This window comes from Stegastes partitus, unplaced genomic scaffold (assembly GCF_000690725.1).
Source record: "Stegastes partitus isolate 25-593 unplaced genomic scaffold, Stegastes_partitus-1.0.2 Scaffold526, whole genome shotgun sequence".
Taxonomy (NCBI): Eukaryota; Metazoa; Chordata; class Actinopteri; family Pomacentridae; genus Stegastes; species Stegastes partitus.
In genome coordinates, this window is record NW_007578257.1 from 314,476 (window position 1) to 338,478 (window position 24,003).

Sequence of the window (24,003 nt, forward strand, 5' to 3'; positions counted from 1 at the left end):
ACCTGAAAAGCTCAGTGTTTGCTATCGGAGGAGACTTGTCATTCAGTTTATGTCACTTCTTTGGGTTCTGGAGTTTCAAAATGGTTCTCTGAATTAAAAATAACACACTTCTGAATGCAGGTATAAAATGTTGTTTTCTGTCTTCTACTACTTGTTGGAATTGGTTCTCGAAAGTAAACTTTTCCTACTAATACACATTGACTTTAACTTTCTGCACAGCTTGTGATTTCGGTTTTAAAGCTCCGTTTTATTCCCAGTTGAACACAAAGCAAGACAATCCAGTTTGATCCAATGAAACCGTTTCCACTATGATGAGGAAATTTGCCATTTAAGTGAGGCTCATATAAGTACATTAAACTACCACTGAATATATGTCAAGATATGAAAATGTCCTATAAAATCCCAGCTGATCTGATTATAATATGCTGATATTAATCTAATGCAGTGAGAACTCCCAAAGACGCCACAACGCTACCCGACAAGTCTCCTCCAAAACAAGGCTGAAGCCTACAAAGTGGGGCTTTATTAGTTATATTTGGAGAACCATTGTGAACATCTTTAGTTTTTGTGGTACAATTTGTGACGCCTGCTTAATCAGTTCTGAAGTTCAATGAAAATAATGATTTTTTTTTTTAATAGTATTTATTATTGAAAAACAGAACAAGTGTAAAAACAAACAACAAAGAGTATCTGCTTTGGAATATCTCTTATTAGAGGTCTTTATTCCAGTTCAATAAAGCCAACAGCATCTACCTGAGTCACAGGTAAACCTCCACGTCCCTGCTTCATACCTTTATTCCTCACGTCTTACACGACGATCACAAAATAGTGATTTCTCCCTCGTGTCGCATCTCTGACGCTCCAGGCATACGTACTTACATTTACTATTTGTACAATATATTGTCATTAAATTCATTCATCCATTAATTCATCCACCCCCCATTCACATGCGCACACATAAACACTGTACAGATTCATCAGTGGAGACGTTCCCAAGGCCTTTCGCCCGAACGCTTTACGTCAAGGAAAGACACAGCTCAGTACCGTTGGTTTGTTTTTCAAGTTGACTGCTGCGAGATGATTTGTTCTAAAACTGAGAAGGTGGCGTGCAGATATAATACAGAGTGGTGACAACCTCTTATGTGTTCAGAGGACCTCAGTCCTGTTTTTCAGGAAGAAAATGGTAGAAAATGGAGATTCAGACAGAGAGGGAGAACGAAACATGTGAAATACAAAGAAAGTGTAAATGTTCTTCCCTCTTCCCCTTGTTCTAGCTTCAACTCTTAGTGTATAAACGTCTAAAGCCAAGCTGAGGGCAATGACAGTTCAGCAGTTTGGTTTCTTCTGTTGGTTCCTCAGTGTGGTTCATACAGGAGCGACTATACAAGCAGTGACATTTACAGTACGGTACATACAGGTAGCATCTTAAACCTCCAATACTGACGCCTTGTCTGCGATTCAGCCCGCTGAGGCTTTACTTCTGCTGCTCCTTTGGTCTCCGTCAGTCTGTGCAGTAGTCGAGGCTCGTTCGGCCCACGCGTTACCAGTTTTAGGAATCCAGTGTCGGGACAGAAGGACTTTGCAGTAAAGTGGCACAAATGCAGCTGCAGGAGGAAAATGAGACACTGAAAAGTGCAAAAACTTTTTGGTCGCTAGTTCTACGTTTTGGTTCATGAGACGCGGTTGCTGGTCCGGGAGGTCGGAGAAGCCGGTTAATAACAGTGAAGCCAGGTTGAGTTAGAGATGAAGAGAAGCTGCGCCGAGCGACGGCCGGACCGAGTCGAGCCAAACCGAGCTAGTCCGGGATGGTTTTTTGGCAGGGCCATGCTGCGTTAGGAAGAGCTCTGCAATGGGAGTGGGAAAGAAAAAGGAAGAAAGGCTCGTCCTCTAGCGTCTACCTGCCAAAAATGTTCTCATACTCCAGCAGTATAAGCTCCACTATCTGGTTCTGATAGACCATGTGGACCGCCATGTTCCAGGTCTCCGTTTCAGGCCGCAGCAGCGTCGGGCCGAACACGATGGCGACGCTCTGGGTGGTCATACGGTTCTCCTCGCCGTAGTCGATCACTCTGGAGGAACAAAGGAGAGTCAGACCAAACGGAAGCAGCCTGTTTGTGGGAGGGATTTCTAAATGGATCCGTCTATTCACTGGAACCAGCTGAGGCATATCGGCAGCATGTGGTTGTGTGAGTCACAGACTAAACAAGACGAGGAGCTTTTGCTTTTGTATTATATTATGTCTTCAGCTTTTGGACGCAGCATAGTCCTGGGAAACTTGGAAGGTTTTAATTTGGTTTGTTAAATATGTGTAAGTCAACATCTACAGATTACAGTAGACTATGTAAGGAACAGCAAAAATTGGCAAAACAAATGCAACATGGTGATCAAGACCCTAAAAAAAAGCCTGTTGGATACAAAATAGTTATTTCCTTTGTACTATTTGCTTAACTAACACACTTTATGACCTGTTTCTGTGCATAAGGTCATAAAAATATAAATAGAAGCCCGATCAGTTTTTACATTTGCAGAGCAGATCTCCACTTAGACGCTGCTGGTAAGTTTTGGTGGTAATAGCAGAACAAAGGCTGTTCAGGTGCAATTTGCAGCGTGATTTTAAAGGAAAGCATTTGCAGACAGACACTAAAACAAACACCAGAGGACACCGGCTGATCAATAGACGCTAACAATAAAAACAGATCAACAGTGTTGGCTAAAAAAAGCGACTTGTTGGTGGACCAACGATTTACAAGCAAAAAAATGTAGTTTTCCAGTGTGTGGCTTTAAATTTGTCACTAAAGTTATACAGAGATCATTGAAGTGTCTGCGGTGTTAGAATTTAATTAGCACTGAATAATGTTTCCTCATCAGATGTGAGAATTTGTTAATTTTCTCCTTCAAAATTGTGTAAATTGAATGTCACTGACTTCTGAATATTTGCAGATGTGATCTTGGGATGCGGTTTGACATTTTTCAAAATTTCCTGGTGGGTAAATCTGCTGACTAAAAAAACCTGTTTAATCAACAATTAACCATCTGCTAATCACTGCAGAGCTGAATCTTTCTATGTGATATAAACTGTGTTCATGTGTAGACGGTGCCTGTTCTTGAGTATTAACAACTTTAGGGTTTAACTTTTGTTTATGGGGAAAACAATTCAAACAGTTGTGTTTTTCTTACTTCCTGAGGTGTTTGAAGAGAGCCTGCATGGTGTCGTGGTTGGGTTTGGGCAGCTGTCTCACCAGATCTTTGATCGTCTGAACTCTGTGCTTGTAGTCGGGCAGCTCTGCAGAACGAAAGACAACATCGATCAATCAAGTTACTGTCACTTATTATTAAACTGGTTTTCTGGGTAGAGTTATGGGAGAGCGGTGGCCACCCACACCTTTCTGCATTCAGCTCACGCTACATCCTTCCAAGTCCGTACAAAATCTGAAACAAAAATCCCTTCAAAACGAACTCCTGGACAAAAAAAAATCCTTCTTGAGCTGAGGTCTATGAAGTGTTTCAATAAATTGATGGTTTGGACTTTTGCAGCAGAAACTTCTTGTTTAACTCTCTGAACCCCAGAACCTACCAGGGGGTTTGCAAGGCAGGTGATCTTTGAAAAATTGCCAAAATGGCATCATTTAACAGAGCAAGACACTGTAAAAAATGAGAAAATGGTCAGATTTGTAGTTTTTGGACACACCATGAATGTGTCATTTATAACATGCAGCTTAACTACTAAAAAAAAAGTAAGAAATCTAAGCTTAAAACTGTGATATTTCATCATAACCACTTTATTCTTCTTTTTAAAAAATGCTAAAAACAAACTTTTTGCACCAGATTTGACAAAAATCCAAAAATTCTGGGATCCTCAGTGCAACTAAGAAGCCACGTCTGACTCAGCTGTGTCATGTGACAAAAAAGTTTGTGACTTTTCGGGTGAATTGAAGGCTCACAGAGCAGAGAGGAGACAAGGAGAGAGTTTGAAAATTAAATATACCTGCTCAATAGAATACATTCACCATTCGCTACAACATGGCATCCAGAGGACGGCGTTGTTGGAAGACACATCCAACATGGTGAAACACTTTCTAGAAATGATGTGCGAAGTTTGGAAAAAAAAAAAAAAGAGAGCTTTTCTCATATTGATTATATCTGTGGCACAAAATGTTGCACAGATTTTTACAGTTTTTTTTCAACTCTTAGAGAAATTTAATGTAATGATTTTCTGTTTTAGAACCATATAATTTTTGAAAAAAATGCCGTTTACTTCATGTCATGGTTGTGCTGTTTTCATAGAGATGCAGGACTTTATATTCTAGTAAAAAAAAAAAAAAAAAGTCTACGGTGAATAAAAATATGACAGCAGCAAGAAAAAAACAGCCAGAAACAGTTTGGTGTTCAGAGGGTCTGAGAAGCAAACAGAGATTCTTCTAATAACATGACTAATAACACAGAGAGTATATTCAGGTCACAGTGCGAGTCAACGCATGAATAGATCCACATAATTGTGCTGCAGCTGCTTGTGTCACGTACTGATGGCGCTGACAAAGTCGTGGAACAGAGCGTAGGTGAAGAGCGGCTCCGGCAGCTCTCTGAAGTACATCTTTAAAGCTCCAGTGGTCACATGGATGTCCTCCCACTTCCCGTCTGCCAGGTTCACCTTCTCGTCTGGACACACAAACCCTTCATTTAGTGCGATCTATATACCCTTTTAGTGTCTCACAAAACAAAAAACAGACTGCCAGCAATTCAAATCAGTGTTTCCAGCCTTTTCTATTATTGTTTATGTTGCTATTGTTGTAGGTGCCCCTGACCAGGTAACTATAGAGTAATCGCTCCCACCTGTGTGTCCGTCTGTAAACCATCGCTAGCTCCAGTGCTAAGGTTCTAACAAGCTGATATTTTACAGGTGAGCCAGGAATGGCCTCAGAAGGATTAGATTTTGGGATCAATCAGTGCAAAAACAGCTCTGCTCGTGTTCAAGGGTCCCTTTTTTAAAAATGCTGTATACCTTCAAAAGGGTAGAAGTTAGATTTCTGGCATTTGGTGCAGATAAACACCATGTTGGGGCTTTCTGCTGGCGATGGTACATTTGACCTTGGGTGATACGTTAAGGTCAAACTCAAGGTCATAAGTTCTGACTTAACTGTAACTTGAGAACGGTGCAAGATAGACACATTGATTGCACTGGAAACCGTATATAGACTTCCCACTGGGGATGACATTTGACCTTGGGTGACATCTCAAGGTCAAAGCATTTTTAGATTGCCATTATATTGTAGATAACATGCAATGCATACATGGATAGTACCCACCTCACTTCGGACAACTAGCCAACCATAATTAGTGAAAGAAAACACTTATTTTGTGGTAAGTTAGACAATATAATGGTTTACTGAGGTTCAGTGAATTCATGGCTGGCAGGGGCAACTATATCCCTCTACTGAGGGCCCTCAAGTTTCTGTATTTAATGATGGAGAAAAGCAGTTTGAGAAGGCGGCAACTCACCGTGATTGACAGCAAAGCGTAGTTTCTGTATGACAGCCAGGTTTCCGCTCACTCTGTACAGCCCGTCCACACACAGACCTGCAGGGATTCAACACTGGTTTCAACAGCTGCTAATTATTAGAAAAATCTGAGCAGCAAAAGAGTTGCCAATGCAGTGACTGTCAACCACATCTTATCTGACACAAGCTGTGTTATCAGGAGGCAGTAAACCTCACCCTTCTTTTACTATAGGTCAGCGATCCCCAACCACCGGGCCGCGGACCGGTACCGGGCCGCACAGAAAGAAAAACAAGTTTTATTGTTTTATTTTTATTTCCAGCGCAGTCTACAGGGTGTTTTATTTTGAAAAATGATTAGCTCGTCTTCCCATCACTTCCACCTGACACGTGACTGTCAGTTTTCATGCTCGGCGGCTAAACGACGCCGTCAGTCTAACCGCTGCCGAAATGTAAAACAATACAAACGTCTCTGGAGAGCTTCTTAGGAAAGTGGGAAAGACTCGATGCTGAGACAGAGGAAAGAGTAAACACATATTTAGCAAGTCATTTTTTTCGTTTGTGAAACTTGTGAATAGAAAAAAAATATTTTTGTTATGTGCACAATCACAGGGCTGTAGAAAAATTTCTTGGTCCGTAGTGCAAAAACGGTTGGAGACCGCTGCTACAGGCAACTTAACAGAAACTAGAATAGTTTCCTCTTAACTGCTACGATGACCCACCATTATTCTCCACGTGGTCGATGCACGTCTTGACAAAGAAGGGCACCGTGCTGCTCTCCCTGTGGCACAAACTGGACAGACTGCAGCCAAACACCTGATCTAAAGACACAAACAGACAAGAGCACCGTTACAAACCAGTCCAAAGTCCTGGGCTTGTTATAACCTGTGTTTCATTTAGAATGTCACAATACCATTTAATATCTTCCTGTTTTGAGTTTCCTTAGAGCTATAAAACATTTTTTCACATGTACTTTAGTTTAAAGCGTGGCTATTATAATAAGTCACAGAGTTATAAAACTTTACTGATTCTTGTAGCCACAATAGCCTATTGCAGGAATATGTACTGATATATTTTGTTATGCTCAGTGTAGCATAAGAAAGATTTAAAAAACATCCCTGCTACACACAAATACAAACACCCAGCTGCAAATGAAAATATGACAACAGAATAATAGCAGCCAGTCCTCAATAATACAGATTTTATGTGGTCAAAACATATAAAAAATAGCAGAATTTCACACCACAAATGTATTAATCAGAGCTCGTATATTCCCGTCAGTTAAGAAAGAGCATCTGCAGTGAACAGTGAGCATCGAGATAAAAAAAGAAGTTTATGCTTCTCCCTCCGGCACCTTTGATGTATCCCTTGTCTCTGACGGCCTGCAGCGTCGGTCGGCGGGTCAGGAACTTCTTGAGCTTGTGTCTGGTCTTCTTGTTGTCAGAGGCGTCCATGCTGGTGGAGGGCTTCATGGCTGCGGAGGAGAAATGAGAAAGGACGGCGTTATCCACCACTCGTCTCAGCACGCTGATCGCCATGGCGGCCGCTCCGTGTTTTGGAGGAATGAAACTGATAAGGAGTTGTTTATAGTTTAAGTAGGACCCACTCCTTGTGTTGTTGTTGTTGTACTTTGTGCTTTTACTTTCAGTCTCATATAGTGCATGTAAATCTTTGATACTTGACGATTTATCAGCAACATCTCTGGACCTTTTATTTACTGTTTTATTTTTAACATTTCCAGCTCATGTGTTCACCTCTGCCTTTCTTGGAGTCTCTGTGGTCTTTCTCCTTGTCGTGTTTCTCCACTCCAGGTGATTCGGGCATGTCCTCTTCAATCGCCTCATCGGACTCCCAAGCCTAAAACACACACACATGAATAAATGAATCCCATCAGGAAATAAGATATGACGGGCTGTAAAAGTCTCTACCTGCGCCCTTTGGCCTCTCAGTAAATCAGTAAATTTGATCAGTTTGATTACCTTTAAAACCAGTTGGGTCACCTTAAAGCAAACAACGTGTTAACTTTGAGCCTTATTATTCAAAGTATTGTCTTTTTTTATGGGGCTTTTCAAATGTTGTTTCCGTTTCAGTTCAACTTAAGTTGTTTCAGCTTCTTCACAAATGTGCTTGTTTTACTGTGAGTTATTTATTGGGAGAGCTGCATAACAACAAACTATACAGTCGTCCTCCAATGTATTCATACCCTCCCATTAAAGAAGGAAAAAGACAGCTGTCACTGAGATAAGCTGAGACTGATAAAAGTAATAATAAATTTAAAAAAAAGAAAAAGAAAGAAAATCATGACATTGCTTTTGAATTGTGTTTCAACAGAAATATTAGAAACAAACAAACAAACAAACAAAAAAGCATGATGGGACCCATAAACTAATATTTTGAGCCAATCACTGCAGTCAAGTGTTTTCTGTAACTCTCCGTCAGACTTCTGCACCTGTTCTGACCCACTGCTCATCTAATCTGTCCGGGAAAGTTTTGTTTGCTTTTTTAAATTATTCTTGTCAACCACAACTCAAAAGCAATGTCTTATTTTACTAGATTATAATTTAGCAATTTTTTTTTTTTTATTACTTTTTTCACTATTGTGAATTTTGCCTTTTCTTTAATGGAAGGGTATGAATACATTTGAGGACGACTGTATATCTATATTCAGCATATGTCAAACTATTCCACACTATTTCTAAACTGTTTCAAACTTGTTAACTTCTCAGTTTTGTTCCCGTGGTTCAAATAAGTAGCTGGTGTTCAGTTCATGCCCCACACCCCAGAAGGTAACGTGGATACAGTCAGCTTCCTCTCATCAACCACGATCTAAAACCCTCTTTCTCGACATATTTCTTCACACTTAAAACTCAGCAAATCTTCTAATTGCAGGCAGTTTTAAGCTCTTGGTTTTGGGTGAAACAGATAAAGGGTTTTGTGATTAAATGAAGGTGTTGGTCCTCACATGGGTGCTGATGGTGTCCTGCAGCGCTCTGAACCAGTCGTTGATGACGCCGTCGTTTTCGGACTGGATCAGCAGCTCTGTGCCCTGCCGGGTCTTCAGCTGCAGTCACAAGAGAGACGACGTCTTTTATCGACTTTCAGCCACATACACACAAAAAATTAAAAAAACGACCTCACGCACGAACATTGTGTTCTAACACTCAGTATTCATGAAATGTGCTTGTGAACGCAGCACTCATTATTTTCAGAGTAATTGCTGGATTGGTGGTTTCTAATGCCTTCATCTTGTGTTTCTAAACAGCCCGCTTTGCTTTTAATCTTCATGTTTCAAGACAAAATGTATTGTGTTAATAGTTGGTATAAAAAGTATGGGTCATTCTGTTCATGTTGACTGTGTGATTTTAAGGCTCTAGCATTTTTAGTTAATGAAAACTCAACCTTTATGAAACAGTACACAGTTGCATCAATTAGGTTCATTTGTCTGAAACTGAACATGGAGGAGTTTTGAATGTGATTCCCGGCAAAAGGAGAAGATTAAAAATGTCTATGGGTGCAAACATTGACTCATTTTGTTAACAGATTATTGGCATTATTACCGATCAATAAACTGAGAATTGTAATCATTAGACCTTGTGCTGATATTATTGTTGTGGTTAAGGACGTGTTATTGGATGAAAAAGAGGAATAATTAGAACAGTTGATTAGGCTTCACATAAGTCTCTGTCATGGTTTCTGTTGCAGCTAACTCCCACAATGCTCTCTGCTTGCCAAAACGGTCACTATGGGATTAAACAGTAACGAGGCACTACATTTCAAGTACAATGTTTTCTGTGCTTTGTCTTGCCTTATTGGTTTAATATAGAGTATGTCACAGAAGTTATTTCTGCAAATATTTTATGATACCTTTTCATGGGACAACACTGAAGAAATGACACTTTGCTACCATGTAAAGTAGTCAGTGTACAGCTTGTATAACTGTACATTTACAAAATAACTAAATTCACAGCCATTAATGTCCAAACAGCTGGCGACAGAAGTGAGAACACCCCAAAGTGAAAATGTCTACATTGGTTTTGTGACATACTGTATTTTTTACCAAGTAAATCATTAATGACAAATAATCGGTTAACCGTTACAAATAAGGTAAAATTAGAGTTTTCTCTCACCTCTATGACGTGCTTCTTGCTGGACTTGTCCTTGGAGGCCCATTCCACTGAGCCACCCCTCAGGTCCACAGTGAACTCTGGTTTGGACTGACCACCTCCAAACTGAACAGGGAAACCAAAACAATAACAGAACGACATATCAACTCACAGCGTACGGTTTGTCTTTATTCGTGACTGTTCAACCATGCAACAGCTTGTGTGGATGAGATTGTTTTTAAAAATAGGCTAACTTGCAGATTAAGAGTCAGAGTTTGGAGTCAACTCTCTACACAACTGTAAAATTAGTTTCATTTGTCGAAGAGGTACGAAGAAGAAAAAGTCGCATTTTCAGCTGTTTGCAGGCCAGATAGTCAGTGATGCACCTCGTCTGTTAGTTGTTTAACAGTAAATAAATGACTGATAAATGATCATTTGATCTGTGTAAATGATGTTGTGGTGAAGTAGGGGTGGGAATCACTGAGCAACTTACGATATGATCACGTTACCCATGATAACAATGTCATACAGTGATTCTTTGCAAGACCATTATCTACCCTTCATCATATTATCTGTGAAACTGAAGACAAAAAAACTTCTAAAAAGGCAGAAAGCAGGAAGTATTTATTCACTGCATGTTGGTGTCAGCCTAATTCAATTGAATAGTTCTCTGTTTTGCCTTCCTCAGCTGTCTACAATCCCTTCTGCAGCATATGAGTTTCTTCTTCACCACAGGTCAGTCAACTTTTGTTTACTTCACTCTCATCCATTTGATAACACCACGAGGAGTCATAAAGTCATGATTCTGGCGTCATAACAACATGTGCTGCACCCTTACTCATATGCATGTAAAATCTAATCTTCAAATGCATTAAAGAAAGTGACCCCCAGACAGAATCAATCATCACAAACAAATATTGTATACCTCTAGAGCTCATTAAAAGTGCACTATATGGGACTTTCACCTTCTTTGTTGCATAAGCCTGCACAGAAGCATCTAAAAACTGTGTGTACCTGAGGAACGCTACAACTTCCCTACAAGCCGCAGAATGAACACTTTCACATGTTGTCTCTAATCTTTGCGTCATGTCGGTGACTGATGACAAACAGAGGGGTTGGCGTCAGAGCAGGAGGGAGGTTTCATGCAGAGGAGAAGAGCAGGAAGCACACATAAGGAAGGAGGAAGCACATACAGAGGAGGCCTGGTCGAGCCCAGAGCGGCCATAGAAGACAGCAGGACGTCTCTTAGCCGACGGCCTCCAATTACTCAACAGTGACAGGAGCAATTCAGGGAAGGAGTCACTGTGGTAGCATGGCTGCATGAAGGAGGGGGGGATGAAGAAAAGGATGATAGGAGGACGAGGCCAAGGGTAAAGACATGGAAAGAAAAGGAAACATCCAGAAGACAGAAAAGTCAAGCCCAAATCCCCTTCAGTGACCTGACAAACAGCCTGAAAACTGCACTGTGATAGAAAGTTGGCATAAAAATGTAAACCAGCTGTTCGTCTCATCATGAAAGTTATTTTGACAGCGACTGACTGAGACAATCAGGCTCATCTCCTCAGTCTTTTACACAAGCTGTAGAAGAGTTGACTCGGGTGAAGAAGTCAAAAGATGGCAGGAGAAGGTTCCTGTCACTCACCCAGCTGGTCCCGCCTCCTTGTCCTTTGGCAAACAGCAGCGTTGAACCTTGGAGGACTGTCCAGGAAGAAGTCCAGTTCTTCCTGCAACAGATATTGTAAACACTTAAAAGGACTAAAAGTAAATCCATGAAGAATTATTGTGTATTTATTCAGCAACAGTGCATAATACTGTAAAAACGGGAAGCTAGATAGGGAGTTTGACCTGGCCATGTGTACATTTTTACAGCGTCTACATACTAGAGAGTTTTTACGCTGCTCTTCACACCAAGTCTAGAAAGATGCTTCATCATGCTGAATGTATCTTCCAACTACTTGTTGACCACTTGCTCAACACTATGCAGTCGTGGTGCACGATACTAAAATTTCTGACCGATATCTGATATTAGGATTTCTGATATCTCCGATAACCAACATTACCGATGTCGATATTACATTTTTTTTTACACTGAAAAATGAGTGTAAGTAAGAACTGTGAAAACTATTCAAAAGAAGCTCATATCAAATTAGACCACATAGTCTTCTTTAGTACGTAACAAAAGGACAACACATTAAAACATATGTAAACATTTTTAACGTTCAAGTCCAGGACTATTTAGGTAAAAAATATCTGAAATAGCAGCAACATCAAATGTAGAGATGAAGGCGCTGATGTTAGACAACCATCAGTTTTTCACATCGGCTAAATTTGTTCATCGGACCGATACTGATCTATGGGAAAAAAACACTAATTTCAGCCGATACCGATGTGTACAGTTTTTCTAAACATTATTTTATATCGTGCCCTTTATTTTGCTCTTAGTCTCCTCTCTATTGCATGTATTTGTCACGAGACTGATGGTCACAGCCGGGTCACTCACAGCTGTTTAGTTGTGCAAAGGAGTTGAACAGTTGGATTTTTTAATGAGAGTAGTTTTAATACAATTTTTCTTCCTTTTTTTTTCTTGAGAGAATCATCCATCACACACGACATGTTCACAGACCTCTGGAAAGTAGAAAATCTCATTCTTTGTTTTTACTGCATCTTGCTATAAGAAATTGTGCAATTTTGTTGATTCTTAAAAAAAAAAAAAAAAAAAAGCATGTACCTAAAAATGCTTTTCAAACCCAGTGATGAGTTCTGAGGTTCAGAGGGTTCAATCCATTAAATGGGCCGATGAATTGAACAGACAAAATCTAACACTGATGGACTTTAGAAGTCTCGTTTATCTTATTAAAAAAACACAAACGTGAAACTCAGGTGACAGCTGTATTTTCAGGTGACACCTCGTCCTATTTAGCAGGGCAGCAGTGCAACACGAAGAGAAATACTCTCATTCCAACCAAAGCTGCAAAAATACACATTTTCCAAAGCAGTGGAACGACGCTGAAAAAATATTCCTCCAAACAACTTTCAATGTCACGGAAAATGCTTTTAACTTGTTAGAAAAACAAACTTAATAATCACAACTGAAAACAAAATGGGGACATTTCAACAAACTTAAATGGACAAATTACATGAAAAGCTCGACATCTAGACGATGGAGGACAATAATAACATCGGCTTTAGAAGCCAGCGCGACTCACCGTACTTTCTTGCCATGTTCAGTGATCTTTGTCACATTCAGAACTCCACATTTTTCAGACGGCTGCGGAGGAAAGAAGCGAACATCAGTATGCACATTACCTTACATCAAACACATCACTCACACAAACCGTGATTGGCAACCGCAGCCGGATCACGCAAGAGAAAGATGCTGTCACATCTTGGCATACGAGAAGCATTTATAAAACACCACCGCCACCTCAAAATGCCACCGCCACCAGACCAATAACAGCTTTCAGCTCTGGGGAAAAACTACTGTGTCATTATACCCACTCAAGAAAAGCAAGTGATTAAACACTGATTAAAATAATTCAGGCTAAAGGTTTTGTGTGCATCCTTCAGACACAGACGGTGATTTCTGGATAAGCAGCCCGTCCAGGAACACAAAATATATGTATTTCTTTTGGCAATAATAAAAAAACAAAAAAAACCTTCTGTGTGATTTAAACAAGGCCAAGCTACACTTTGATACCCTGCGGTGCTGCAGTTTTCCTACACAGGCTCAAGCAGTTCTTCAACTTTATTTTTGTTGTGACAGTTTTCTTGCGAGACGTCGAGGCTCTTTTCGTACGCTGGGACACGATCCTTTCCAAAGGTTGCTTCTCTAATTATTTTCAAGCCCGTGTAGGAACCCTGCAATGAGCTGCAACGTGTGTGTCGCTGCCTACAATCTGGGTTAAAGCGCTGCAGGAGGCGAGGAGGCGAAGGTTAGTGGTGAGTACTAACGGAGGCGGGGGGCTTGGGAGACGAAGGGCAGGAGTCAGAGTCGGGAGAGGGGGGCTTGAGGCCCTGAGGAGCATCCTAGTATGGGGGGAAAAAAAACAAAACACTGTAACATGGACTAACAAAAGATGGTTAATGAGAAGATGATGCAAGGTCAAGAAGACAAAGAGGGCTGAGAGAGTGTGATGGTAATTAGCAGTGAGATCATGATGCTGCAAAGTCTGTCGAGTTCCTGTTAATTAAGATACGGGTGCAGTTATTTCTCAGACATCTCATGCAACTGCTAATGACTTCAGGTTTAGGGGGGATCAGTATATTTTTTTGATTCATCACTCATCGTGGCTGAAATTCATCAAGTGTATGATTGAATGTTTTTCTGGTGAAATGATTCACATGAACAATCAAATCAGGTTTGACAGTGAAGAAAGAGATTTAAAAAAATACACCTGTTGCTTGATTACGTTCATGCATGCTGATTGTGTGTTTGGATTCAAGGAGGAGGCTCTGATTGTTTGGTCTGACAGGCTACTGACTTGGTGTTTGTACGGGTGTGGGCGGGCAGAGCCTGCACGGAAACGCCTGGTTTTTAACAGCCGCTGCAAAGCAACAATTCTCCAACTGAAAATCTCGACTCATCAAACATCCCACCAGGGGGAGAGCAACAGATAACAGCTGCATTTAGCTCTAAATGGTAGATTTTTAAAGTCCACACACAAGTAAAACTGAAATCAGGTGTAAAAGAAATGCATTTGAGACGTGACAATATTTTGTTAGCAGTGACGTCAGTTATTCAAAAGTGAAGCTAAACCACAGTTTGCAGACGAGTGGTGTCAGACCTTGTCGTTGGGGTCTTGGACGTAGGCACTGTGTCTCCAGTTGGTCAAGACGATGGGCGCCACATGTTTCCTGTCCAGACTGCGACTCTTTGGAGCGTCTCCGGTCGGCTGAGGAGGGGAGAGGTTGTACTGCAAAGAGAGAACAGGAAAATCAACACATCAACATCCTGTTAAGGTCTTTTCACGTAAATATGACGAGTATTTATTCTGTTATAACAGAACATGTGTGCATTGTTCTGTCAAAAGTTTAAATGATCTTACATAAACACTAAGTGGGACTGTAACAAAGATAAATTGTCATTAACTGAAATTTGTGTGCTGCAATAATGCCATACATTATTACCACTATGCACACATCACATGAAAGACTCATTGTAGTGGTCTCCCTCCAGTCATTGATTCAACCCCTAAAACCTCATCTCTACATATTCAGATAGTTTTTCTATAAAATAACCATTTCCTGCTTTAAAAATGGCATGGATGTATCTTTACACCCTTGCTTCCTCTAGTGTGTGAATTTATGAAGTCTCTCTCCACTCCACTACTCGGTGCAGCTTGAGCACACCTGCTCACCTACAACTCTGCTCAAACACTGTAAAACTACTCTACGCTACACAGTGCAAGTTGCTATGTTGTAATTTTGGAAAAATTAGGTAACTGAGCTGGAAAATGATTTTGAAAATGCTAATAATACAGAAGGTCCCACCCTGCAAGTTGACAGCATCAATTTATTTAAGTTTGTAATGTGTAAAACCCTGGAAGCCTGCAAACTGTAGTTTCAAGGAGAGACGGTTCAGTCATGCCATTATCTATTTATCTATTTTGTCTATGATGTGTTTTTCAGCATAATAAAAACACCATGTGGACACGTGAACAACATCTGCTCTTTACTGAACGGTGTCTTTAAACTAAGCTGACTTCAGAGAATTTTTTGCCACCAGCTTTGAGAATTCATAATTTTAATAAAATATCAAGCAAAAAGTCAGACATTCAGAGATTTCAGCTCCTGTAGTGTACACCTGTCTCTTACTGGTCTTGTTTTATATTATTGTCAGTTGCCTGTGTGTGTTTTTGGACTGCCAGTCGGAAAAACAAGTAACGTGAGTGCAGTACTTCATGTGGGCGCTCGTTCACATTTCACTAATTGACTGAAAAAATAATTATCAAATGAATCAAAAATTAAAACAATTATTAGCTGCAAGCCTTTTGATCTCAGTAGAGATGACATTTAGAGTTTTAGTGTCAAATTAAATTATTTTAAAGTATGGACGTATAAACGTTTGTGTCATACATGTCATTTTGAGCTGCATGTATAACGTGCTCAGCTGTTCAGTCAGCAGTCATTTTTAGAATTTAGATGAACTGTAAGACATGCTTACCTTTGGCAGCTCCCATTCTGACCTGGAGCCGTCTGCACTGTAGTAATAAGGTCTGCCCTGGTCATCAACGTGTTTTAACCACTGATGGTGCAAAGACAGAGACACGGGAGAATAATCTGTGCTGTGAGTTCTTAAAGTTTCTCTCTTATGTGTGAAATGTGTTTAAATCTACTGATCAATAAACAAACACGAATGTTTCAGACATTCGAAATTTAAATCCATGTCTGTTCTACGTCTCTGAGTGGGTTTTGACAGTAACGGGATTAATGCAATTAGTTTTTAAGAAGTTACAAAAGCACCTAATTATGCATGTTGAGAAAATAACTGTGTGCCTACATTTTGGTGTTATACTTTCTTTTGTTGTTGTGAAACAGCTCTGCCTCTGCAGTGTGGAGGAAACATTGAAGTTGAGCACACCCAAGAAGAAATGTGACATAAATCAGACCCGAATCTGCTCCCCCAGAAGCCACCACAGCACAGACAGAGCAGATGAGCCCCGTGCAGCCGGTACCTTCTCGTTAGTATAGTCGCTGACGTACAGCGTGTGGCCGTGCTCATCCATCTCCTCCGACCAACCACGCGGCGGCGAGCCATACTGGCTGTCTGACTGGCTAGAGTAGGTGCTGAAGCAGGTGTCCTCCGACGACAGAGGCTGCAGTCGACCAATGGAGAGCGACAGGAAGGGAAGGAAAGAAGGGGAGAGCGAGAGAGGGGTGGTCTACCATTAGTGTAAAGAGAAAGACAGACAGAGAGAGAGAGAGAGAGAGAAAGAGAGAGAGGGCATTTTTCACCATGAAGGAGAAAAGACAGTCATGCACCCAAAACCAATAAATCACCACAAGCTCCCCACCACCAGTTTATTAGAGCACAGAGAACCAGAAAACCCATCAGAGCTGACAATAAATGCTTGATTGTGGACAGTGAGGAGTAAATCTGCAGGCGGCTCCGTGACACAAAACTGACGAAGTGACTGTGTTTGGTCTGTAGGTGGCAGTGTGGTGCAGCCATTTAATGAAACGGAGGCTGACTCACAGTCAGAGATGACTCCCTGAAGACTCAGGCTAATGTGTTATGTCACTAAGAGTTTGTTTTTGTGTGGGAGCTGATCATAAAAATAGTCATTGACTGCTGACTAATAATTTCCCTCCAAATAGTGCATTTTCCAAATAACAAAGACCTGCGTGTGTTTTTTAAAATTTTATTCATAGAACAAATTACGCTGTTGCTGGTGTATAATCAAGCCGCATGTCAGAAAGAAAACAAGAACTTTCATTTTTGTCTAGATGTATTCTGTCTGATAATTCGAATCTCTCAGAACAATCTGTCGAGGCTGAAAGAACAATTTTGCGGTTGCGTCACTCTGCCTGCACAAACAGCATTGTAAGTGAGAAGGTAGTCACGGCGCGTAATGAAGCACTGCAACGCTGTGTTCGTTATCTTTCTAAGATTTGTCTCAGATTCAGGATGCCTCGACTGTGTACAAGCATGCTTGTCTGTGTTTCTTTTTATTGTATGCTTGTGAGAACCAGTTTGGCTTTAAATGGCAAAGTCTTGATTTTGGCTAAACGTCACCTGTTCACTACTTTAGCTTCAGAGGAAAAAACTTGAACTTACGTTGCTAAAAATAAGGAGTGAATGAATCAAATCTCATAACTGGGCTAGAATGAGAGTAAAGGTAAATATAAAATGTGTCAGAGGAGCTGTTCAGAAAGCAGCGTTCATTACAAACCTTGCCTCAGACGTCTAGACGGGAAGAAGGGGGAGGACTATGTCAGACAACTAAAAATGACAGTCAAACCTGCTTTCTGCACTGAGTAACCAGAGTGTTCACATATAAGATGACAAGGGACCAAACCTTCTGTCAACCCTTCTTTACATTTTTAAAATTCCTACATTCTTGCACAACATCTGTGTCCACGGTCACGATGCTTTCAGTGAAATGAGTTAAATCCACTCGATTCAACAAACAAAGCAAATGTGGCTACCAAGAAATGCAATGATTTAATTTCTCTTCTTCTCTTTCATCTCTTGTACCTGCAGCGACCTGAAACCAGCCACCGCTTAAATGGGCAGTTTCTTGTTCCACATTTTAAGGTATCTGCTTTTAACCCTCTGAGCATGTTTTTTCTACTGTCACATTTTTACTCACTGTAGGCTCTTTTTATTTCTCTACTGCAACATAAAGTTCAGCACTTCTATGGAAAGCCCAGAAAAAATGTCTTTTGCGCAGTGTGACAAAGTTAATCATAAAAAAACAGAAAGTGAAAGTCGAATTTGAAAAAAACAAAAAGGGAATCACCATGTATTGCATTTTTCCAAATGTTACCCATAATGCTAAAAAATGGTGTTTACTCTGCATACTATCGATGCTTTACTCGTTATATTTAATTTGTTTCCTCCCTGTTTGGTGAAAACACATCCTGCAGTTCAGCCAAATAGGTTTTTGTCAAACATCAGCTGGTTGCAGATGAGGTCAAAGATTTTCTTTAGTTTTTTGGTTTTTTACAGAATCTGGTGCAAACAGCATCTATTTCAACAAAAATGTGACATTTTTAAATATAGACTTGATCAATAGTCTGAAGACCATCGAGAAGCTGCATAAATCTGATGATTCTTTCTCATTTTACAGTGTCTGGCTCTGATAAAAGGTGTATTTTGTCGATTTTTTAAAAGATAACATCCATCCATCCATTATCTATACACCGCTTAATCCTCACAAGGGTCGCAGGGGGGCTGGAGTCTATCCCAGCTGACTCAGGGTGAAGGCAGGTTCACCTGGACAGGTAGCCAGTCTATCACAGGGCTACACTTAGAGACAGACAACCAAGCACACTCACATTCACACCTACGGACAATTTACAATCACCAATTAACCTCAGCATGTTTTTGGACTGTGTGGGGGAAAGCCGGAGAACCCGGAGAGAACCCACGCTACACGGAGAACATGGAGACTCCACGCAGAAAGATTCTGGTGCCCCCACTGGGATGTGAACTGGCGACCTTCTTGCTGAGAGGCAACAGTGCTACCAGCTGCATCACCTTGCAGCCCTAAAAGATAGCTTTCTATATTCACTGGCAGGTTTTGGGGCTCAAAGGGTTAATGCTGGTGATTGAGTGACACTATATTTAAACTGTCTCTGAGGAAGCGTGGTTGCTGGACAGTTTTTCAAAGTGTGAATGCTGGAATTAGTTTTCTTGTTCATACTGTGAACATTTATTGTTTTTTCCTGCTAATGACAGGCTTGCTGATAACCCAGGCAGCTAATCAGCCTCCTGTTTGTTATTTTTACAAAAAGTTGCCACCCATTGATTCAACCAAAGACTGACTGTGAAAGCTAATTTCTTGAAAAAAAATTGATGTAAATTGTTGTTGAGTTTGCTTTACAGTACATGTTCTGTACCTCGGAGCTTTCTCCGGCACTGTGGCTGTCTCCTCGGGAGTTCCCGGTGCTGGCGTCCCTGGTTCGAGGAGGCTTCCAGGTCCTCTCCTGGGTGGAGCGGTTGTAGTAGAAGTGTCGGCCGTTCTGGTCCCTGTAGGTCTCCCAGTCGCCGAGGACATGGAGGGGGGAGCCGGAGGGAAAGGGAGGCTGGTTGGTCTGGGTGATCTTCAGCTCTTGGAGGTTGGTGTAGACGGGCGACTCGGAGCGACCCTGGCCTGACGAAGAAACCGTCTGAGGAAGGAAAAAAGAAAGAGGGGGGAACTGTGAGTCATATGTGAGTGGATTTAAGTCTGTTATATAAAAGTTCCCGAGCAGCGTGTGACGGTTCATGACGTAAGAAATTCACAGCTTTCGGAGTGTAAATCACCAGCTGCACACACAGGCTGGTGGTCACTTTCATCTGCAACATCTTAAAACAGCGTACAAACAGCACAACACACATCTCACCCCCACACTGTGAGCGTCATGTTCCACCGGAGCTACACATGGAGACAATCGCCTCATCTTTACAGTGTTTACACACTCAACTGCAGGAGCACAAAGGAAACGACTGAAAGGTCAAAGGTGGCAGAATTACACTGTATTTACAAAAGACGTGACCGCTGTCGGCTGTAGAGGAGCAGATCAGTGAATGAACTCAGAGTGGAAGGAAGTTGCAGTTATATAACTCAGAGTGGCAGAGACCCGTGTCAGGTAGAAATGAGGAAGTAAAACTGACTGGAGATGCATCTTGAATATTGGCACGGCAGTTTGTCCCTACAGCTGTAAACAGAGAGAACTGTGGAAATCATCCCTGCAGTAAAAAAAAAGAAGCACATGGTGAATATGGATGCGCTACTCTGCACAACAAATTGAATAATTATTCTTTTGAAGCGTGACAATATTATTCAAATTGCAGAGCACTACATTTTAGCTACAGTTTTTTACTATATGTGACTATTGGCTGTCGTGAGCAGTTTATACATTTAAATAGATTCAAACAGATTCAAACATGAAGATGTACAGAACCTGCAGTTTGTTTTTTGATGCTCATGACAAGTGGCAAACCTGTTTGATTAACTGATAGTGCTGCAGAAAAAAATAAAACAATAATGACTCCATCACAAGATCCCCCCAACCAAAATTCATTTTTTTTACTATGTCAGCATGTCAATATGGTGTTTATAGGTTGGAAAACGCATCATATGGGAAATAAGCAGTCAACACCACGGCTAAGCACTTCCACATGAAACTGCTGCGTAGCGATAATAAAAAATAAACAAATAAATAAACAACGACAAAGATTGAGACTTCCAGAGTTTCGTATGCAACAATCATAAGGACTCAATCGTGCAGACTTGCAGAGTGGAACTTTATGTGTCATTATCATGATTTACAATTTGTCATTGTGCAGCATAGAGTACTTCTATGGTGTTTGAGCAGAGTTGCAGGTGAGCTGGTGTGCTTGAGCTACAGCAAGTCGGAGTTTAGAAGTTAAATCAATTACTTGAGAGAGACTTTAAATAGTGTCAGAACTACAATGCAATATTCTGAACTATGTAGCTGTCATGCACAACAGTAGGTTTTTTAATTAATAAACCAAGATTAACTCTTAAGACAAAACCCCAAGAACAGTCGGTTGACTAAAATTTAAGACATGGAAAAACAACTGGAGCATGCTGGAGAACCTTGAAACATCCAGTGTTTGGCATTTCGCTTGAAAAATCAGACACCTGTTTATCAAAATGCTCGCCAAATAACTGGTCTTGTCCCTTGCCCCAGACACCCACAAATGACATCAGCTTTTGCATCAAGATGAGAAGGAATTCAGATCCCGCTTTAATTCTAACACAAAGCAATTCATGTTGTTTTGGCAGAGGAAAGCTTCTGAGAAGTAACTAACACACTACAAAAATGCTCCTCAAATTCTGCTACAGGAGTCTATTGCAGCTCTCACTCTGGCAGGTGGTAATCCTGATTTCAAATATTGATTGTGGCTCAGCAAAAGTATTGACAAATGAACAAAAAAATAAGTTGCTGCCCAGTCAAACAAGAACATCTCCACAGCTGCGGTACAGCCAGCATGCCGCCTCTAATGACAGAGCAACCCTTCAAAGCCCAGATGCACAACTGATCCAGTCAATGGGCTGCTTGTCATGATTATTTCATGCCGGCATTACAAAGAAGCTGCCCGGCAATAGAGCGACAGGGCAGAGAGTCATAAATAATGCCAGCGGCCCGAGGCGTCCGAACACTGGCTCCGTGATGTTTTTATTGCGCGGAGATCAATCGGGATGAAATATGCAGGAGCAGAGCAAACAGCTGGAGGTACTCAGGACAATTGAATTTTTAGCGAACTAGAGGAAGCCTGAAAAGTGTGATGTTCAAAACAGTGTCAAAATACACATACTGCAGATGTATGTTGTCGCAAATTTACAGAAATGTCCTTTGCGTGTTTGTGAAAAAGGCTTGAGATGGCAACACTTGACAGAAAGTTGCAAAACAAGGAAACGTTCTGAAGCTTTCTACCACTGAGTCATCAAGAAAAAGGTGCTAATAAAGGCAGTTTTTACTAGAAACGCTAAGTAATGCACAACGGAAATCTTAGTTATGTGCAATAACTAAAAATATACAGCCTGTTACCTCTGGTGGCGAGCAACTCGTAAACACGTCGTCCTCTTCATGTATCGAGATGGCTCGAAAAAAACTTCTCCTCAAACGGATTACTGCCATTGTTCCCGTTTGATATTTTGATTTTGAGTGAAGCCGTCCTTCATCAAACACAGCGTGCAACACTGGCGATGCCGTTCTGTGGTCTTCCTGCACAAATGTTGAGTGAACATGTGATTTAGTGCATGGATCTGTCAAAGGGGGAAGTCCTGGTGGAGAATCGACCGTTATGAAGCCAGCGAGGTGGTAACCCACTTCAGTGTTGGCCACGAAACCACATTTCCTCTCAAGGCTGCTCTGAAATGACACTTCAGTAAAGTTGTAGAAACCCCTACAAAGAGGTGTTTTTTTTTACCCTGTAGGACAGAGTAGAGTCACATGGGATCCACATATGTGTGACTTTGAACACTATTTAGCCTCCGCCTGTCCATTTCTCAGTCCACATCAAACCTGTGCTTTACTCAAGTAGAAATCAGTTTTCCTGTCAGTTTTCTCTGCTTTCACCTGATAAACTAATTTAATTAAAGTAGAAGTTGTAGATGAAACAGAAGGGTTTAAGGACGTTTCAAATATAAGCACAACTGATATATGCATGTATACAACTAAATATGAACAAAATTATCGTGCACTATATTCAAAACAAGCCTCATTTTTACATTAAGCCAACCTCAATATCTCTCTATTATGAAAACTTCCACTGACTAGTACTCGCTAGATGAACCGCCCGATGACAGCAGCAATATGTACTCTGTCAAATAAAGACACCCCTTATGTAACTAAAGTCTTCGCTACCATGTTGGCTCATTAAAAATCCATGCACACACTCTCCTGACTTCATTATAGCAGCGGTATATTCCTGAGCAGCTGGTGCTGGACATCTGGTGTGAACAGACTGACCACCTAATCGATACGTAGCTATGAAACCACTGAAGCACAGTGGGACATTAAGAGGCTGACCTCTCACTAAGAGGAGGCTGCTCTCGTTGACGGGACACTATGCTTTAAGCAAAGGTTGCCAGGAGGACAGGTGTCGCCATATACGCACATCTTTCTGCGCAGCCGACAGGCTTCCTGCAGTAGTAGAAGATCACCTCTGCTAATGTCTGGAGAAATTATTACATTTTTATGAACCATAAAACTTAGAAAAAAAGGCAACATCACACAGCCAAGCCTCGTATTTATGAGTAAGGCAGTTGTTTCGAGTGCCGTCTAATAGCCACATCGCTCACGAGATGAGATGTGTCAGGATCAGTTTGGTTTATGGCTGGATTAAAGGTGGAGTATGTGATTTTAATCCAATACAAGTTTTGTCAAATTCAGCAAACACAGCCTTGGCTCTGTAAACAGGAAATAAAGTGGCTTGGGCCAGTGTACACAAAACTACTAAAGTGAGCAATTATGAGCTCAAACGTGGCAGAAAAGCAAGCAGTGGGAGCAAGTGGGACAGTAAATCTGGCACATGTTAACTATCTGGTCACAGATTTTACATTTAATCACATTTGCTTTGCAGTAATTAATTGCTGCAGCAATATCAGTCAAAACAAAAAAGGAAAAAGAAAACCTGAGTTTCTACAAGTTGGATAAAGTAAAGACAAACATGGCACACTGGGCTAAAGTCAGTGTGATAACCTCCAGTTGGATCTTCATTAACAGTGGCTATGATCAGATAAATATATCTATATTAATAAGATGGCTCAAGGTTTTCTGTGACAAAGAAAATGTAAGATATCATTAAAGAACCCACATCATGCAGGTTTACCTTTATATAATTGTATTTTGGGTCTACTAGAACTTGTTTACATGCTTTAATGTTCAAAAAACACATTATTTTTCTCATACTGAACATTGCTGAAGACCTCCTCTCAAATTCTTGCCCCGTCTTAGCTCGTGTCTCTACGTCAAAGGTACCCAGATCTATGAGTGTGACAGCTGCATATTTTTTGTTTTCAGGCTATGCCAAACTAGCTGTAAGGTCGGCGTTATACACATGTGTTACATGGTGATGTAGATACGTAACGGAAGGAAAGCCTGGACTTCAACCAAAGTGTTTCAGGCTGTTAAGGAGCTTGTTTTCTGACAGAATAACTGTCTTTGGCGTGGACTTGCAGCTCTGTAAGTCTGCAACAACAACAACAAACAAAAGCAACTGTACAACC

The 24,003-nt window shown here is 40.9% G+C and overlaps 1 protein-coding gene across 9 annotated transcripts in view; it reads right to left on the minus strand.

Moving 5' to 3' along the window:
- Positions 1–636: 636 nt before the first annotated feature.
- LOC103361716 (rho GTPase-activating protein 12-like) overlaps positions 637–24,003 on the minus strand; it is a 67,328-nt gene continuing 43,961 nt past the window's right edge. For 2 of the 9 annotated variants that reach the window (XM_008287873.1, XM_008287874.1), the window contains exons 3-18: positions 19,160–19,429; positions 16,270–16,476; positions 15,759–15,839; positions 14,380–14,508; positions 13,547–13,621; positions 12,802–12,863; positions 11,238–11,319; positions 9,620–9,721; positions 8,455–8,553; positions 7,247–7,349; positions 6,847–6,966; positions 6,215–6,313; positions 5,497–5,574; positions 4,522–4,656; positions 3,178–3,283; positions 637–2,069 (exon numbers count right to left, since the gene is read on the minus strand). In XM_008287873.1, the coding sequence (XP_008286095.1) occupies positions 1,895–2,069; positions 3,178–3,283; positions 4,522–4,656; positions 5,497–5,574; positions 6,215–6,313; positions 6,847–6,966; positions 7,247–7,349; positions 8,455–8,553; positions 9,620–9,721; positions 11,238–11,319; positions 12,802–12,863; positions 13,547–13,621; positions 14,380–14,508; positions 15,759–15,839; positions 16,270–16,476; positions 19,160–19,429 (1,923 nt within the window). In that variant the 3' untranslated portion in view covers positions 637–1,894. The remainder of the gene's footprint in view (positions 2,070–3,177; positions 3,284–4,521; positions 4,657–5,496; positions 5,575–6,214; positions 6,314–6,846; positions 6,967–7,246; positions 7,350–8,454; positions 8,554–9,619; positions 9,722–11,237; positions 11,320–12,801; positions 12,864–13,546; positions 13,622–14,379; positions 14,509–15,758; positions 15,840–16,269; positions 16,477–19,159; positions 19,430–24,003) is intronic. The other 7 variants (XM_008287875.1, XM_008287877.1, XM_008287879.1 and 4 more) reach the window with 7 other exon arrangements.